We start from the raw sequence: 20,446 nt of genomic DNA, 5'->3' as shown, positions 1-20,446 counted from the left end.
GCTCTAGCCCACCCTCCACTTGTGTAGCCATGGGGTGTGTGACTGCCAATTATGCTACTCCTATTTGCCTGCAAGGAGTTCAGGAAAAGGTATGGACCAGATTGCTTTTACTTCTTGACTACACTGCTGTGTATAATCACTGCAGTTTATTCCTGGGCTAAAACATGTAGTTTGAGCTTAGTTATGCTTACTCAGTTTTTCTGAGACTTAAATGGGATTTTGACAGTGATGAGACCCTTCTTGTACTGTCTGCATGGACATTTTTTCCCTAAAAATACACAAATGCATATGAGAGAAAGAGAGAGGGTACTCACCTAGTTCGGGTGCTTTGCTTAGCACAAATGCATATGCCCAGAATTTGCTGACAGGTCCAATGTAAAAACTCTGGTCACACACTGACTGTTTCAGGCCTTTGGTCATCAAAATGTACAGCATGTAAGCACCAGTTCGAACAGCACCGAATATACTTTAAAACAAAAAGAGAAAATTAGGAAAGGTCAGTGGACATTTGAAATCTACATGCCATCACTTCAAACCATTTTGAGGAAAAGACCATAACTGTGCTGAAATAATAAGTTTGAGACAGCTTGAAAGTTGAAGAAGCTTTGCTGGCTTCTAGGAAGTTACTCTGAACTCAGACTGTAAACTGGACTGCAGCCACATCTCCTGGTGCAAGTCTGGAATGCTAACATCAGTGTTTTATTTCATTACCACAGGAATGATCCTTCAGCTTTCAGGAGCAGGGAAACATTCTATTTCAGCTCAAAACAACATGTAGAATTTTGATACTGGTGGCTGGGAAACTACAAGAAATGGGTTGATAAAATGTTGTATTAGGAATATAATCAGGACCAATTCACTCTTCTGGTTTCCTCTGAGTTTCATCTCTCCCTGTTTTTGTTACATCCACAGGAGCTCTGAGCACAGCCATACCTAGGCACACAGATTTTGATGAGGAATCTCAGAGCCAGTGTTTTGGAGCACATGCTTGACTTCATCCCTGAACAGGTCATTGCTAACAGAGGAAACAGGTAGTTAAATCAAGCTGTAAACAGCAGATGCACCTTCACCTCATCAAAGTGAGATGCAAGATAACAGTGTTCTGTAAATGAGAAACTTCAACAGATTTGTAACAGTATTAACTACTGCAATTACAGAGGGGATAGGTTGACATCCAGTTCATATCAGAAACAAAGGCTTCTGTCTCACCAGCAAGGAGCTCTGCAGAAGGAGTTTTGTCTCATTGTTTTATGGCAAGAACATGCCTGCCCATTGTCTATTACCGTAGTTTGGTGGCCCCACATAAGCTGTGATGAACACTGGATGAAGGAAGTAGCTTTCAAAAACAAATAGAGCAAAGACAGACACAATCTATTTAGGGGTTGAGTATATCTTACTTTATGCCTACATCATACATCCTCATCCCTCTACCCAGCTCCATCTTATTTCCCCTCTAACTTCTTTGTGACCTTGACCTAACCTGGTTCCCACTCTGCCTCACTGTCATTACATGGCAGCAGGCAAAACAAGCCACCTAAAACTGGTGTATAAATACATATGGGTAATGCAAGCTACCATTAATGCAAAGTGTGTGAAAGGAACAGTTCCTCTGAAGCTGCAGATTCTCTGTTACTTGCCCTTGTCTTGTGAAGTTAGTATTCTGTAAAAAACTATTGTTTTACAATCATCCAGGCAGCCTCAAAAGCTGAGTTTGATGGCAGTTTTGCTTCTTGGTCAGATTAGATGGTTCTAGCAAGCCTACTGCACATTAAAACTGCTACCTAACGTATATAATATGCAGAATATTCAGATTTCCAAATCTGCAGCATTGCTACACCCAGTCAAATCTGCCTGCTGCTAAGGAGCAATGCAGCTTGCTCTCCCCTGTCCACTGCATGGAATCTGCAGCCCAGTGGAGTGCCACAGTGCCTGCTGCTCTTTGGGCTGTCAGTGGCATCACAGATGGGGCTCTACAGCCAGGTCATACCCACGGAGGAGTGCTGCATCCTGGCTCCTGCACCATTACCTTCTGATGCCTGAGGTTTCACTGCACCATCAGGAAATTCAGACGACTGTGAGCACTTACAAAGCTACTATTATTATCTGCTATTTGCACAGTGGTATTTGCTCACTGGGTCTGCTGCCAGATGAGTCCTCTTGTGCTATGTGCAAGTAAAAAACCACCCTGCTGTGGTTTCCAGGTGTGCTGAAGAAGTTTAGCTGAGTCCGTGTTTCCCATTAGCATTGCCCAAAGCAACGCACACATTCCCAGGCTTAGGCAAGAGAGCCACTGCAGCCTCCCATGTTCACCCACCCCTGTATGCAGAGGAGACAGTGCAGAGCTCTGAGCATCCACACAGCTCACAGTGCATCCTCTCCATGTAGGGTGGTTTCCCCCCAGAAATGTTCTCTCAGCACACTTTTCTCACGTCTTTCAGGCATCGGTTATTTAAACCTAGGAGAGTGCCAAAACCTGCAGGAGGAGTTTTGAAATGAGGTGCAACTCATTCTGTGTCTTCTCTTTGGTGTTTAAAGCTTGCCCTTTTTTTTCTTTTTTTTTTTTCTTTTTTTCTCAGGAACTGCATTTCTTGTTCCCAGAAAAAGACAGGAGATCCTGATAGAGATGTGATCTGATCACTTCCTGAGGCAGTGAACTCCTCAGGCTAGCCAGGGCATGCTGCTGCCTGCTCCTATGTTTTGGGTGGTTGCAAAACTGGGTGGAGGAAGATCAGGCAGAATACCTAATGATATACTGGTTTCTCCCATTAGCAAGTATCTCAGTGCTGACATTAAAATGGGGGGAGAAAAGGAAATTTTAAATAATGAAATCAAATAGCTGCAAGCAATATGTCTTTTTCTATAAAGAGGATGTATTGCTTTTCTAAAAAATTGTTTGCTACTAAAGTTTTAAAACCAAAGAGAATTCTGTGCCATGAACACAAATGCAAATAAGAAGAACACTTGTTGGAGCAGCAGGCAAACAATGATCTAACTGTGATTTGGTATGGACACCCAGGGATCTAACTCAGACTGATAACAGAGACACAGTCTCTGCCTGGGGGGTATTACAGTGTCCCTTTGCTGTCTTTGAGATTATATTGATGAAATTCTGCCTGTCTTTCCATTTAGCAGCGACTGCAGAGCTCTCCTTGGAGCACACACACACTGATGCACACTCACACACTTTCCTACAATTCCTCAGGATGGTGGCATCCTTTAGTTCCATGACTCTAGAAGTGACCCCAATTACAGCTCTACACAGTGTGAGTCAGCCTAATCTGTATTTTTTTTTTCTCAATAGAAGCCAAGTTACATTTTCACATAATTCACCAAGGAAAGCTTTATGCAAAGGAAGGATAGCAAAATCCAAGTAACTGATTCAATTACCTAAATAGACACCATGAGCAGGTAGAAGCTTTTGAGAAGTGCTGCATGCCAAAACACTGCCTTGCCAACAAGTATCTGCCACTCGAGACTGAAAAAGATCTAATGCATGCCTGCAAATGTGTCTTGGAGCCAGAGAAATATGCCTGCTTTCTGTGCCTCTGCCACTTAATCTTGTTTGTTCTGTAAGGTAAAATCAACCAACAAATTTCTATCTTGCAAAGACATGATGTGCAGCAGAGTGATGACATTGCTTACTCAGTAAATCACTTCTGCTTCATCCTGTCCTCGCCCTGCTCTCTGCTGTAGCTTTTGTGAGGTACTGAAATGAACTGCTTACCAAAGCAGTCTGTCTGGTGGGAATCATCTGCAGGGATTTTCAAAATAAGGTAGCAGTGAATTACTGTACAATTACAGTCTGTACAATTACAACTAGAGAGACTGATCAGAAACTGCATCATCTAATGCAGCTTTCTTATCTATTCAGGATCAGAGTGCCCTACATTCTCCTCCCTTCAGGCAGTGACTTCTCTGGTAAGTTAAAAAATGCCCAATTGATATTTTACTCTCCATAGTATTATCAAAATATATCCATGAGTAAAATACAAACAAATATTTTACCATCTCAAACTTGTTTTCTAACAGGGGTTGGTGGGTTGACCCTGGCTGCATGCCAAGTGCCCACTCAGGCTGCTCTATCAATCCTCTCCACAGCTGAACAGGGGAGAGAAAATATATCAAAAGGTTCCTGGGCTGGGATAAAGGCATGGAGAGATCATTTACCAGTTACCATCAGGGGCAAAACAGAGTCAGCTTGGGGAAATTCCTTTATCACCAATCAAAACAGGATAGCATAATGAGAAATAAGAGCTAAATATTAAAAACACCCCCATCTTCTCTTCTTCCTGGGTTTAGCTTTACTCCCGAATTCTCTACCTCTTCTTCCCCAGTGGCGAGGGGAGGAGGAGGATGAGGAATGGTTCTTCTGCTACCAAAATCTGGCCACAGAAATCCAGTACTCAGAGGGCCTCAAAACACATCCCATGCATGGGTTATGTGCAGAATTAAGGGCTATGTGCAGAATTAAGAAGGGCTGGAGAGGTGGCTGATGGGAAGACAATGCAGGTGTTATTGTATGAAGCCTATTGCTACTTTCTGCTGTCTCCATCCTACCTGCCAGTAGGGAGTGAAGTATGTTTTTATCAAAAGTCCATGTGAGTAGCAGGTACCTCAAGCCTTCAGTCCAACCCCAGATGGCATTGCAGCAGGCTCAGCTCCTCCTTACAGTGGAGGTCACTGCACATTTTTGCTAGGGCTGCCTTCTGTGGAGACCCATCCCTGCTCTTGGCTCCTGACACTTCTGGACACTCCACTCTAGGCTCAACACTGCAGAACTGAGCAGGGAACGTGACTTCCAAATAAGAACAAATTTAGAAGTCCAGCAGAGAATATAGCAACAAGTCCTAAAGGATAATCACAGAGTGGAAAGTCTCTGCTCTGGTTTAAAAAAAAACTTAACCAAACAAACCATGCAAACTGTATATACAGTGCCCAGCTGGTTCAACCAGTCTCTGAGGTGTGGGACTACAATGTGCCGTGGGTGTGCTGGACTAGTCCAGCAGCAAGCCAGCCAGCCAACCAGACAGAGCTCCCACAGGTCCAGCTCCAGCACCAGATTCCAGCCTTAGGCCCAGCTGGAAAAGAGAAAAAATATTAATTCTGCCCAAATCTGCGTACATGGTGACTCACAGGAGTTCTGGCAGGTAAGTCTGTGCCCTGGATATGCCAAAAAGCACAATGTCCTCCTTTGTGGATGTCACATTGAGCACAGTGGTCCTGGGAAAGCAGCTGAGATGACCACACTGACTGCAGTCTGCTTGTACCATAACAGCAAGAAAAGCAGGGAAGCAGGCTCTTTAGCTGTTTGCTTACTCCTTTTCTTTTTTTTTTTTATATTTTAGCATGTGAAATATTTACAGAGGCAGCACTCTCTGCAACATCTAAAGGGCAGCAGGTGAAGAATGTGGAGCTTCCCACACCTTCCTCCATGACAAATGAAACCACGTTCACCTTCCTGTTCTGGTCAGCAGCAGTACCTTGGCAGTCATTTCAAGCTTCCCTTCTGCTGCTGAGGAGTTATAACATAATAAAATGGCCTTTCTGTGCCCTTCTGATTTAAATCCCACAGTCCTCAGGAAAGAGGAAGGAGTTGCACCGCTTTGGCACAGGAGCGTGGGAAGTACAGCGACCCCTCAGTCTGTCAGTTCCAAGCAGCAAGACAGTCCTGAGGGCACACCTGGAGACAGCAGTATCTGTACAAAGGGGCAGCAGAGTCCTTCTGTGCTTAGCCAAGCAACAGAACACACACAGACTATGAACCAATGCTGGGAAAATGCAGGGAGGAAGCATGCATGAGAAACAACTCTCTGAAAAGAAATGCAGCTTCATCAAACACTGAAGTCCCCAACAGGACAGTAGTCAAAAGAGTAAAGAAACTCAGGAACTCCTGGTATTACCATGCACCATGTACAAGGTGGGTGCATCTCCATGTCAAAGAACACCTCATGTCATTCAGCTGTTCCCTTGCTGTGCTTTTAACTCATTCCTAAAAATACGTTTGTAACAAAGCAATTTTTCAACATGAGTAGTAGGTTTGTTTTGCAGTTCTCTGAAAGTACTTATAGTTTTTCTTCTCTGTCTGGTAAGGGCAAGCTTCTTTCCAATCACTCATTCTGCAGTCTCACAGTACCAGCCCATCAAAGATGTGAACCACAAAAATAACACAGCAGACAGGGCTAGGTGACAGACTTCTTAAGAAACTGACAGATTTTGTTGCTGGAAATTAAGCTGTGTGCAGGAGATTTCTATTGGTCTCCCATAAGACCCTGCTTTGGCCATGTGAGAAATAACAGTAGTTCTGGCTGACTCAATAGACACTGGGGCACCTCCAGAGGATGCTGGCATTGAAGGGGGCACTTGCCAACCAGCAGAGGAAAGGGTTTTTTCCAAGTTTTGTATTATTTTTTTCCTAGGTTACTAGAGATAAAGTTGGCAGACCAGTGTTGGGAAATGGCCTATTCCAGGGAGCAAGGAGATGATGACAGTTCCTACCTAGCAAACAGGGCAGTTCTGGGAATGTGCATTTGTATGGCAACCACATACTAAATATATATTTACAGCTGTATTGTAGAAAGATAAACCTAAACTATTACCTGTGTAGACAGGTGAGGCAGTCAGATCACAGTGTGCTTGCTGTATTGCTATTGCTGTGGTGATTATACTATCAGCCCAGTGGGAAAGATGGAAGATTTAATGAACCATTGGCCTGCTCCTAATCTAAAATCTGTCCTTATATTTTGTGGTAGTTTCAGGTCCCCTAGGAGCAGAGTACTCTGTGAAACTGCTAACCTTAATGGCAAAAAGAGAAGGCAGTCAAAGAAAATTTTAGCAGTTAAATCAGAATGCTTATGGGAGTCTGCCCTCATCATCTGAAAAAAAAAAGAATAAAAAGGAACTGCATTTTTTTCAGTTCTCCCAGGATGTGGCTATAGACAGACTAGTTTCTTTTTAAAGTTGAGCAATACCAAAAGGGAATGTCCAGGTTAAAGCGTTTATCTGGGTAACAACAAATGAGGAAAAGATACTCTATGGTCTGGTTTGTGCTGACCAGACTTAGGGACCAACAGCCTACTGATGCTGGTGCCTAGATACTTATTCAAAGATTATTGTTCCAAAAACTTTTGTGGGCAGATGTGCCAGCCTGTTTCAAGTCTGGGAAATTAATTAAGACCGCAAGAGTAGCCTCCTTAAGAGTCTGTCTGACAGAGAACAGCATTCCTTCCTCCATTGATAAGAGATGGTGAAAAACCTGGTCACACAACAACCTTCCAGTGTACTGAAGCAAAGGACAAGTGAGAAGTATGTTTCCTGGCTAATTAAGTTTCCTTAAACTTTTGTGTCCTTGGGCACATGTTTACAGGTATCACTGAGACAATGTGGGTTCTGTGGGCCCCACTTTCTAGGGGATTGACGTGTGCACGAACATGACAAAGGGGCAACACAACCCATCAGAATTTGCAGTTGTTTTGATCTGATTTCTGATATCCAAGCTGCTCTTGGGTGTTTGTGGATTGGTTAGATTTCATTGCAGGTGTTCCTCCACTTCTTTTTTTTTTAAATGAATCACCTCTTATGTCTTGTTATGACTTTTTTCCACTGATGGACATAATTGTCCACATCTGGCTAGCTCTGCAGGGGGAAGTGAGGAGCAGCACCAACTTCACTGGACAATGTGCAATATGTGACGGTGCAGTACTAAAAAAAAAAAAAAAAGTTGGATTTTCCAGAGAGGAAAAAATCTTGGAACAAAAAATCTATGGAACAAATCTTCTAAAAGAGAGAATGATTCAATTATGCCTACAAAAATCTTAATATATAGTGTCACGAGAAGGTTGTCCAACCACCTAAATATGACCTCAGATGTGACTCCTGTCTTAGTTTGTCTTGATGGTATTCAATAAAATTTAGGTTACATAAATTCCACGAACTGTCATAGGTCCCGGATCTTCCTGTATTTAAACTGGTGTAGAAACTATATGGTTTCTTTAGACTTACCTTTGATTGCAAAATCATGGTATTTGTACTGTACGGTGAAAAGTCGATCGTTAAGCACAAATTAAATGTGACCAATGACTGAAAGCTATCATTTGACTGTTGTTCCATGTAGTGACCTATGTGGCATTAATGGCTCTTATTTTGATTTCACAGAGTTAATGAGATCTGTTGTTAAGCCACTGCAAAATAATGAGTCCTCAAAACTCACAAAAAACAGCCTAGAAAAGGATCTGGCACCCAAGATCCTAAAAGGTCAATGTGACACAAGGGCAGCCTATACAAAATATTCATTTGTATTAATAACTGACTAGAAGAACCAGCTTTGTAACTCTGTGCCTAGTTATTAAAAATATTTTGCTTGGTTTGTGGGAGAGTGTTTAACTTTCCAAATTAAATTAATCAGTCTCTTGGTCCATGAAGGATACACAGCGATATGGTACTCACAAAAAAGTCTGAAAAGAATGGTACTGAGTATGGATTTGGTCACTCTTAACTCTAAATGTAATATTTTTGAGGTGTTTTAAAAGCATTTAAAAGATAAGACTTCTTAACAGTGAGTTATGTAGAAATCCTAGAGAGACATTTGTTCAAATCACAGCTGCTGAACTCAGCCCAACTGTTATTTTGTAAGAAATGGCAAACAAAATTAATGCAATTAGGCTATTGTTTCATCGTCTTTCAACATTTCCAAAGTGCTTTCAAGCAATGCCAAGGTTAGTGATGAAGAGGGAGACCTGATCCTGCAGAAAGACTGTTGTTTTAAGACATTTGTAAAGCACTTCTCTGTTTTACCTCCTAGAACTGATCCAGGTACCTCCCCAGAAGGCTCTGCCTCCTTACTGAATCCACTTCAGATGAAAAGAGCATCTCCATTCTCTCCACAGAGCAACCTTTCTCTGCCATTCCAAAATCTTGGTCTTTGCTTTCCAACAGCCAAGACCTACCACCTCCAGCCTGGGCTGTCCCAGAGTTACCAACCTAAATAATATTCAGGCCAGCAAATGCTTTAGGTCAGACAGTCCTGTGTGAAGAACTGCTAGGTACAAAGCTGTTCATGAGCTGGGGTCTATTAGGTAACTTCCTTCAGACTTCTGTCTGTGTTGGCATCTCCAAGGCCTTTAACATTTTATGTAGGAATTCCTCACAGAACTTTATGGACTTTACTTATATGATAGCCTTGTAAGGTGGTTAAGCATAAAACCCATTTCAAAGAGAGGTGAAGCAAACTGAATTTTAATTGTTCTGTCAAAAATCTGTATCCAAGTTGGGATAAGAAATGATGTGCAACTTCATGAGTCTAAGGTTGTGGGTTCAATCTCCATATGGGCCACTTAAGAGTTAGACTTGATGATCCTTGTGGGTTCCTCTCAACTCAGGTTATTCTGTGAATCTGTGAGTTGTGGTTCATTGCCCTACCCATGAGGTCTGTCTGATGTAAGCAGAAAGAGGTCTGACCTCACTCCGTATCACTGAAAACAGTATAGTTGATGTAAGAGTAAACACACGCCACTAGGAGGAATTTTCTTCAGAGTCCTTTGACCTACTGCAGATTTTCTTTTAACTTTTTGAAGTTGCTCTCTAAACCTTCAAGTCCAAAGTCCTTCATCTTAATTACCCAAGGTACACCTATACCTTTCAAGATAAATAGTTTATAGACATAAAAGCTATTGGCACACCTCTTAACAACACTTCATTGCTTGTACACTTGATATTTTGGCAGCACACTTTCAAGATCTAAAAATACAGAGTGATGTGCAGAGACACACAGTGCAAATTTACAAAGCTGTGCTGCCCTAGAAACACCCAACAGCTGAAAACATTCTGACCTAGCCTGAACACCAGATGTGCCTTCCACAGAGGCAGTCAGACCCTTGCCTTCCCTCTGTTTTCCCTTAGGAAAGGACGCCAGGGTAGATTTGGCCTGACACAGCTGGACAGAAGTGACAGAGTATGTGAACCTAAAAGTGAGTTTCAAGAGCATCCGTACTTCTACCTCCTCCCCACTATCACACCTCCTGAGTTTGCACAGGACCAGACTGCAGCAACTGACCTTTACTGTAGCAGAAAATACTTGGGATTTTCTCCCTCACGGAAGTTTTGCAGCTGTTTTAACTACTGTTGTTGTTTTGCACTAGTCAGCTCCAGAACAAAATCATCTATGGATCAGAATCCATGATGGGGTGCTTAACTGCTTGTGACATGAGCAGATACAAAAGTGAGGTGGAAAATTCAATATTCTTAAAAACATTCTTATATTCTTAATATTCTTAAAAAAATTCTTATTGGAAAAGCCAATATTCTTAAAAACTCCTGTTCTCCTTTACTTATGCCTTCAATTGATAAAACTACAAAAATGGAGTTTTAATCCTATTCATCAGCAATGGAGTATGTGGAAAACCCACTTTTAAAAGGCTTCTATCCAGCCCAATCTATGAAGGAAATGCTTGAAGACACAACCATTGAGTCAACTATGGACAAAACCAGAACCCTAAACTTTCACTGTAAAATGAAAACATCAGATTATTTCAATCTCAGTCTTTCAGAGGACTGCAACGCTTCTTTTTGTATGTCTGGGATTTAGGACCATTGTAACATTACAGAGCACCTAAGCTGAACTCCCTTCTGCTCTACATTGTTTGCATTTCACTGGGAAAAAAAATCACACTGGCTATAATTTTCTCACATTTTCCTTTAAGAAAAGTAATTTTGGGCACAGATGTGAAAAAATGTTACCAAGTTTTCTCTGGTGCTGATGAACTATGGTACTATTTACATGCTCATTCTATATCTAGCAATTTTAGTGTAAAGCTATCAAAAGAAGGAAGTTTTTGCCACCATATTTTACCCCTTGTTAACTGTGTTTAGACAACACCTTATTAACTGTGTTTAGACAACCATGTGCTCAGTTACTACAATTCAGTTGCAGCAGATAACTGAAAGCACAGGAACAACTCTCTCATGCCTGTGTCCTCCAAGGCCTAGCCTATATATAAAATAATTTGTGACTATTATTTATTCTCTTACAACAGGCAGGAAAAAGAAAAAATAATGGAATAAGCACCCTGGTTCCATGATGCGCTTTTTTCTTATGGTAACTGAACACCTTTAAAAGCACTTTTCCAAAAATTAACGTAACAGTAATTTAACAGCACTTATGTTAATCCCATTCTTTAAAAAGAAGACAGTACCCATCCTCTTCATCCCATGTGTCTCAAAGGCTACAAAGTATCTATAAAATGACTAAATCATTATAATTAAGAGCACTATTTTCACAAATGTTTCCGACTAGAAAATGTCTTTAACTTCCTAAACTGCCTGAAAGCTTGCAGTGACTAATGCCTTTGTTCCCACTTGCAATTTTACCTCTCCAGCTGAGAGAGAGAGGGAATCCACTATTAGAAAATGTTGGCTTTGGGGAGGTGAATGTGATTACTAGCAATGGGCACTCTCTGTGGCTGCTCTCTGCTCTAAGCTCCTGTATCCATGCCACTCTCTCCGGCTGGAGCTCTCCAATCCCTCCACCCATCCCGCAAGCAAGGCCTGCAGTGCCTTGCTGCCCACCCCGCTGTGCTGCTCTGGCTGGCTCCGTGGCCATGCCATTTAATCCTGGACTGGTGAATGATGCAGCTAAAACAGTCTCTCCTCCACTTCTTAATGACACGATTTCATTGCTCTCATTCATTGTGGAGAAAACAAAGACTGGGAAAGGCAAAGACTTTCCAGCCAGCTTTGGTACTAAAGAGTTCAAAATGTGGTGCTGTGCTCTGAGCAGCTCTCTGCTCTAGGAAGCCACTGAAAAGGAATTAAAGACAGTGGCTGGCATCTCTGTTGGATCTTGTTATAAATATGCTCCTTTACAGAGTGACAGAAAATCTCAGGAGTGACTCAAAAGCTCAGAAATACACAGGCTACAGTGGAGAATGGAGCAGGAACTGCACCAATGCTGTATTAGGTACCATTATGTTTTATTACAGACTCTTATCTCTATAATCCATTGCTCTGAATAACAGAAATGAGTCCCTCCAAAACATACACAAATGCAAAGGCATGAGAACACCAAGAATTTAACAAGTCCCAAGACTGAAACCTTCCTTCTGGTGTTTTGCTGCCCAGTTGCTTCTCAGCCTCTCCTCCTGACCATTTCCTAACTGGGAGGAAGAATAAATCAATCTTGCAGTTCACCCACACAGTCCTCCTTTATCAGACCAGGTGCAGCTGAAGGAGACTCATTCAGGGCAAAGTCCAAGCCACAGTAATGTTAAAAAAAAAGGCAGGAATAGGGGAAGATGAGGAGTAACACTTTTTTTTTCAGTATGGTGCTTTCTTATCCTAAAACCCGCTGGTCAGCAGTACTGGAAGTACTTTATAATGAGGTTCTCTATCTCTCAGGACCATGTGTGTGAGCACAACTTGTGCTGATCTTTGCAGTTATCATCAGTCTTCTTGGCAGAAAATTTCTTGTTGCATAAACTCACACATACTTTTAGGTTCGGGCTCCGTCCTATCAAAATCCCCCCCAAAAATTGAGAGAATTCCCCTTCCATTTCTAAAAAAGACCCCTACCACTGAACCAAGCATACAAGCCTTGCTTTTCAGACCTGTCTACTGTAGTGATCCAGATGCATTTCTAGAAAGCTTTGCAATGCAAATCAATTGAATTTTCAGGTGGGACCAAAATCTGAAGTCAGGCCAGCTCAGACTGATTTAGAAATTGTGCAAATATTTCACAGGGCTCCAAGAAATGATGTATCATTTGTACAGCTATACAGACCCATAAACATATCCATGCATGCCTGGGTGGTGTTAGGATCCCATGTATTAAATTTTGGGGAAGGTAATGAGGTCTATCAAAGTGATGGCTCACTCTGTGGTTTCCAAGTGAGGGCAGATATTGTGCATCCTCCATCAACCTTTTTTTTTCTTCTTGCAATAAATTCCTCAGTGTGGGACCACTCCCTTCAGCTCTTCCTTCTTGTAGGCAGATTTCTTAGTCACAACTCACCTGGCTCCCCAAACAATTTCTTTGTCCTTTTTATTGACAAAACTGGAAGGAAAGCCAGACCTAACTTATTTCTTTCCCTCCCCAGGGACCTCATTAAGCATACCAAGCAGTGACATCTCTGCAGGGTTCCCGATCAATGGACACTGTCATCTGGAGATTTTAATCACATTAACACCACAGCAGAGGAAAATCCATCTGAGTCTCCCTTCCTAAAGTGGAAAACTCAACAATTCTGCCAATTGCTGCAACTACTACTTGTAAGGCTTATTTGTATGTGTGGATAAAAATCAACCTACCACAGGTACTCCCTTCCAGTCTCTCCCCATGGAGCCTGAATAAATGCAGTTTGAGTCTCCAGATCTGCCTTCCTTATGATTGGGAATAGCTATATTCAGGCAATCCCAAGAGCAGAGCACAAAACCAAAAAATCAGTAAGTGAAGCTTTGTGAGCTGGTGGAAGAACCTGCGCTACTTAAAAAGCACAGCAGGAAGAAAAGATGCTGGGGTGTAGATCCCTACCAGTAGTCTGTGCAACAGAGGGGAGGATAACTGGTAAAAGTGAAGAGAGTTATTCTAGCATGGAGAGCCTTACCCAGAGCACTCAGCAGCTATGCAAGGCCCGCTGGGTTTTGGCAGAGATAAGCAGGGAGCAGTGGTCAGGCTGAAGGGCAGCTGCACTCAATCATTGCCCGGGGAACACCAGAGGGACACTCTTGTACCCATACACTGCCACAAATCACATAATTCTTTTCTTACAGAGAATGAAAAATAATTTTCCAGCTCTAACCATGCATCCTTGCATCTCCTCTGATTTCCAAAGTGTCAGTTATAAGCTAATCAACAGTAATAACCTATCACCTGGTTTTACCCCATTCAGTGTGCTGCTACCTGACATTGCTTCCTGGTGACCTGGCAGATGGAGGGTGGGAACTTGCAGGAACAATATTTCCTGATGAAAGTTGTTACTTCTTGAGCAATACCATCACTAAATAGTAACTGGACTTTGTTGTAGCTGAAATTCTCTGGCACCCTGTGAAGGCTGCATAATCAATGAAATATTTTTCTTTCAAGAAGCATTTCCTAGTTCTTGGATATTTATTTCGACAAGTTTGGACCGTGGCTCAACTACTAAAAAGGAAAAAAAATCAATTTTCTACTTAAGCCTCGTGTTTGGTGCAAAATCTCATAGGAATTAAGGAATCCATCTGAGGATTTCTAAAGTAGCCCATGAGGATTCATAAGCACAGTGTGCCTCTTAAGCAGTCCTTAATGAATGCATCAGGGGCATTTGCACTTGTTCCGGCGTTGTTACTGAAAATTATTCTCAGCATCCAACATCATCTCAAGGCAATCTTAGAGTAAGTACAGAATTGCAGTGATTTAAATGATAATCCAAAAAAGTGGCATTATCTAGTTCTGCAGGATAAATTAAAGATACTTACAGGATCAAAAGTATCAAGTTGGCAAAGTAACTGTCATGTATAGCACTGAAATTTATGTATTCAGGAGTTTGAAATGATCCTATGCAAATAAAGCCAAACAGTAATAAAAGTAAAAGATTTAGCAAAGAATCAAGCCAACCAATGAAGCCAGCCATCAGCAAAGCTGTAGAACTGGCAGATAACAAAGCAAGAAAAATCTAAGTTACAGGGAAACACTAGCATTTGACAGAATAAAGGAGGCTTAAAGAAGCTACAAGTTATAATACAATTGTAATAAGCTGCTGAGATCCATAATTTAATACCAATTGCTGGCCCGGAGCCACTGATCTTCTTTTTCGTTCTGTCCTCAGTGGGATGATGCTCCTGCAAGCACCTAAAGAAGTTCACATCTCAGGGATTCGCCTACAGTTGGCAAATAATTTACTTTTCTTTTAAATTCAACAATCTGGGGGGAGGATGCTGAATGGTACAGGCACAAGGAGACACATTTGTTTAGAAGAAGCTGAACTTGTGACAAAACTGTGACTCTGCTAAATCGCGGGCCGACGCCCGTGCGCAGCCCAGCCCTGCGTGAGAGCCCTGCTGGCTCTGGCAGGGTTTATTGGCAGCCTGGCTGCAGAGGAAGCACTGGATTTGATAGGTCATGCAAGTTAACACCTCTCAGCGCTGTATTCCCACTGCCTCCAACAAGCACAAGCTGTCAGGGACTTACTCAGAAGGAAACACATGGAGATACAGCTCCCCAAGGATTTCTGAATGGAGGAGGCCCTTTCACCATGCTCATGAACCAACTGTTGAGGCTGAGTAAAATGCAGAAGTGCTGCCACACAGGCAGAGAATTTGATTGATGGATTTGACTGATTCCTTTTAAATTAATTATATAGTTTCTCTCTAGTACAGTTCCCTACTTAAGCCACCAGACAGATGTTCTTTATTCTTCAAATGTGCACTTCAGTCTGATCCTTGCATAAAATTGAGAGGCAAAGTTTCACTCTCATGGACTTTGCTTTGGGTATTATTCATGCTGGGTGGTGGGTGACCTGTGAGGGCTCCTGTGGGCTGGGACAGGGTGAGCCCAGGAGAAAGGTGTAATTTAAGGTGAAACACTGAGTGTCCACACTCATTGATTGTGAGAGAGGGGAAGGAACAGGGGCAAAATGCACACAACAACAGTTTTTCAAATGATGTACTGAATTCACTTTGCTAAGATGTTCATTTTCCAGCAATAAAGGCAAGAAAGCTAAGTCAGAGAAAAATAAAAGGTCTTAAAGAAAGGAGGCCCAGCTTAGCACCGAGAAGAGATTTTTCAAAATAATTTTCAGACAATCCTATCCATACCTCCCATAAAGTAGAATCAGCCAGGTCTCACAGTTAATCCTTGGTTTACTTTTAATTAGGCCTGAGTAGGTAAAAACAGTAAAATCAACTTACATTCAAAATTACTTTGATGGACACAAGAGTCCACAAGAGTAACAGCAGAGTGAACAAAGGGGTGAGACTTTAGAAGATGGGCACAGTATTTTGTCACATGGTATCTGTTACAAATCTAGGAATAAGGTTAATTAGAATAAATAAGGTAGATATTGGAGATACATCTTCTTGACAGTTCTTTGTTTTGTGACAGTTTATTGTTCTTAGTCTGTATATTTTTATCACCTCTACAAAGTTTTTTTAATGCCAGCTAGCATTTGTCTTGCACTGTATGAATTCACTCTACACAACGCTGTTTCTGTTTTCCTACTGGAATTACAATAATTTATGGAAAAAACCTTTTCTTCTTAAACTGTTAAATCTTATCCAATGGATTTTTGTCTTCTCTCCAATCATTCTGAATTTCTACTGTTCACCCAACATTCAACTTCATCTCCAAAATGGTAATTAAAAAGACGTTTCTTTATCTGTCATGCAAGAAAATCAGCTAAGTATGTAAAGATGAACATGGTCCTACAGAAATAAATTATTAAGTAGATGTATATTAAGCCTTTTACTGATGTAGGTTCTGAGAAATGTCCTGAAAATATGCATTACAAATGCTTTACAAATATAGGGAATGTTTCACTTTGAATTAACTTCCTTTTAAATTTATAAGAGAGAAGATTATTAATTCACCTTAAATGTGCTTATTAATTTCAATGTTATTTGGCAAACATTCCTCTTTTCAGTAATTAAATTTTCTCTTTGAATGTACTGTCAGGACCTTATAAAATTTCAGAGTATTTTAAGATTTTGATGGGTTGCTCAGCAACATATGAAATTAAGTTGTGTTTAAATCTCCACAGCAAGTATCTGTGAACAGCAGTTCTTACAATGAGACATAAATCTCAACTATCTTTCATCGATTTTCCTACTTACACGCATGATAACTAGAATGTATTTCAGAGTTACAAATCCAAGCAACTGAAATCTTTTCTTTAAATATATGTTTTGTCTTTTCTGTTTAATTCAGCCCAGAATTGAGCTCTTCACATAAAGGCATGTGTTGGATTCCCTCGTCAGGAGCCCTCTGTGGCTGCAAACCCCTCTACACGTGCTGCCGTGCTTTCAGTAGGAAATCAGTCAACACCAGTTCTGTAAAGGCAAAGTGAGTCACCTTCCTTTAGTGTGTCTTTTTGGGTTTGTCTTTCAATTATAACACCTGTTGTTGCGGGAATTACTTTGCTTTTGAGGCTCTAGTTAGCTCTGTGGCAAGCAGGTAGCAACCTTTTAGCTACATTTGATACTATTTCTACTGCTTAGAGAAAGTGGGAGAAAGACATTTGGAAACCTGTACCGACATCTACTCATTTCCACCACAGCTACAACACATAGCTGGGCTTCGATTAGAATCTAAGTGATCTCAGGAGATGATAAGAGCATTATAGTGGTGTGGTTTGGCTAGATGAAGAGATATTCTTCCTTTCACTGCACCCACCAGCCATAGTGAAGCTCAGCCTCTGCCTATAAATGATTGCATCACGTTAGATGTTTTAGCTTCTTTGCCTCCTGCATTGATGTGACAGTACTCCCTAGGGAAGACAACCTTTTACTATTATTAGTTAGAGCCTTGACCCTGAAACATCTGTTGTCAACCCCTTAAGGATGCATAGGAAAATGGTGCCATGCTGCTGTCCTCTGTGATGATGAGGTGATCAAACACGTTTAAGCTCCTTGAAAGAAAAGCTACCCATACACAGGCTCTGTGGCTATAAAAGGAATTACAAAAATCCATCTGAGATGTAATGAAAACATGAATTAATGACTTGTATCCTTCTGTGAGTCCAGGCCTCAGCTTTGATAGACTCCAAGTAAAACATTCAATGAATGGCCCCAACTTTATGCTCAAAGTGTCAGAAATATAAAACTAGCAATTCAGGTTTGATGTGTTTTGCCCCAAGAAATATTCAAAAATACAGGACTGTCACTCTAATTGTGTAGGTGAAACAGCAATGGTTTCCTTGGGGTCTTATGAGACTGAAGAAAGACCTTTTGTGTAGCTGCCTAACAGCAGGTTCCTGTTACCACAGAGCAACACGGTTCTGCTCCCCAATGACCTCAGTACATAACTAGGCTGGGTAAACACACTTAATTAAAGTGTAGAAAACAAACCAAACCAAAACAGAACAAATCTTCAATGACTGAAACAAGTCAACAAGCCTGCTAGGGACCAAAAGACCAAACCAGCCCAGCAACCCCAGTATCTCAAAATGATTTCTCAGCCAAAGATTTCAGGAGATGATGTTTTCACAGTGGTTTCCAAATGAAAAGCAAGATTTACTGTCATTGCTCCTACTGAAGTTTTCAGTGACAAAATGTTCAAAACTAGTCAATGCTTTCAAAGGGAAATAAAGCTACTTTTTCTCTCAGAAATCCTGCTGGCTGCCAGTGTTGACACAAAACTCGCTCTTGACCAGGCTCCTGAATGCTCAGCAAGCTCAGCAGGGTGGTGTAATTGTTTTGTTTATTTATAAGCGTGGCGAGTTTCCTACTGTAGCAGCTACCACATGTAAATGATCTTGGCAAGCGTGAGGGCATACAGGATACCTTCTGAAGAAGGACCATGTGATTGCCTGGCAGGCAATTTCCTTTTCTTTTAAAGCCCAAAACACACCTTTTCAGCCTCTGCTAAGTGTTACTATTTCTGAGGATATTTGAAGCAGGTAAAATGGTAGGAGTGCTAAAAGGGACATAAACAAGGAGTCCAGAAAAAAGGCTCACACTGACATTGAGGCAGAATACTGAGGCCTCTCCAGGCAGGTTTTTCTTCCTCAGTACAACCACTCATGGCAGACAAATATATTACTTAGAATTTCTGCAAGGTATTGTAAAAGTCAGAGCATTTTGGCATCACTGAAAGCCAAAGAGGAAATATTTTGAAATTTAAGGAACATTTTCCTGGATCCATAGTAAATATCCAGTCCTCTAAATGTACCTGAACAGACCTTTGGAGGAAGCTGAAATGCCTTTCAGTCCAAGCATATATAAACACAATACCTAGTTACAACAGGAACCAGAAAAAAAACCAAATCCAAGTTACTTGGCAAATTTACAGCATTTCAAGTGCTGCTTGCTGAGACAGTCAGTAAGGTTGTGACAGATGGCCCCAAAAAGGACACTGGCGCTGAAGCACCAGGTAATGGATGTTCTAGCAAACACTTATATAAGTCTTTGTCTCATGTCTTCATGAATTTTTTGTCACCTCTACTGTTTTCCAGGGAAGAAGTCAAGGGGTTTTGTATGGGATTGCATGTTGCTATGGAAGTTACAAAGGTTTCATGCTGTCTTACTGCAAACATTTGGGGTTGGTTTTCCCCTTTCCCTATTTCTCTCTTCTGCACACTACTCAGCACCACAGAAGAGCAAAACATAGTCATATAATTTTCATAATCAGCTGATGCCCATGGCAAATCCAGCAGGTTAAATGCACAGTGCTTCTGTGCAGGCCAAACATCTGACACACCCCCTCCCCTCTGCTGTCTCTTTTCCCAGCAGACAGAGGAAAGGGTGAGTTCTGCAGGGCTTTGGGAACCCTTGTCCCTGAGTGGTGCTATTTGAGCTGACAGAGGAAGCAGACTGTGGAGTTGCAAATCCCTCTCCCAACTGTGCCTTTCTGGCCAATGCTTCTCATCTGCACAAGCAGAGCTCTCCTTGAGTGCCTGCCCTGAGGCGCTCTCTGTGGCAGATTCATCCTGGCAGCTTGAAGCTTCAAAACATGAAGTCCACAGTTTTACATCACCCAGCATCACTCAGCAGCTCATGCTGGCCATGAGTTTTTAGCTACTTCATATGATTATGATGGGAAACTCCAATCAGCAAGTAATGAATCTGTTGATTTCAAAGTCCATCTAGGCAGTGCAGTGTAAATTCATGCTATTCATTGATCAGTGCATTGATTACTTGAGATTTTGGGAGGAAATTAGCCAGTGAAATTGTTTCAAAACCCCACAGTGTGAATGTCAGCCACATCTCAAAATAATACGATTTTAAAATTCTCCCTAGACATCTTATGCAAAGGAAAGTTCCAAAATCACGCTTCCCCACCTTAGATTGAGAATTAAACTAAAAATGCTTTGTGCTAGTTCCTACTGTCCCCATTTATTAAGAAAGTGCTATCAGAATTGGGATCCTGCTGGCTACAAACAACTTCACAAACTGATCCAAAACCAAAATGGCATCTAGGATCCAATTCAACAGCTGCTGAGATTCAGTCATTTCTGGAACAAACAATGACAATTGCTTACAGGACCTTAAAGCAAAATGATGTTAGATACACTGCCAGAAATACAGTGCAATCAAATGAAAATTAGAAATTTCCACAAGTGCTAGACTTGCTCTCAAAGTTATCCAGACCACTAAAAGTTTTGTCTGCTCTGAGATATTCTTTGATGTGTTGATGAACTATTAAAACCAAGCCAAATTAAAGTTCTTTTGTTAGCATGCCCTAGCTATTAGAAATACAATTTGTTTTCCCCTGCCAGAGTTTTGGAAAGTTTCAAGGTGATACAATTTTGGACAACAAAAGGAAAAG

At 41.4% G+C, this 20,446-nt stretch overlaps 1 protein-coding gene across 1 annotated transcript in view; it reads right to left on the bottom strand.

Annotated features, from left to right (window-relative positions):
- ELOVL6 (ELOVL fatty acid elongase 6) overlaps positions 1–20,446 on the bottom strand; it is a 25,809-nt gene that overhangs the window by 4,213 nt on the left and 1,150 nt on the right. The window contains exon 2 of the mRNA XM_014311959.2: positions 315–466. Within this exon, the coding sequence (XP_014167434.1) occupies positions 315–466 (152 nt within the window). The remainder of the gene's footprint in view (positions 1–314; positions 467–20,446) is intronic.

This window comes from Geospiza fortis, unplaced genomic scaffold, assembly GCF_000277835.1.
Source record: "Geospiza fortis unplaced genomic scaffold, GeoFor_1.0 scaffold11, whole genome shotgun sequence".
Classification (NCBI taxonomy): Eukaryota; Metazoa; Chordata; class Aves; order Passeriformes; family Thraupidae; genus Geospiza; species Geospiza fortis.
Note: the sequence above shows the minus strand (reverse complement) of the source record. Positions and strands in the feature narration are given on the sequence as shown.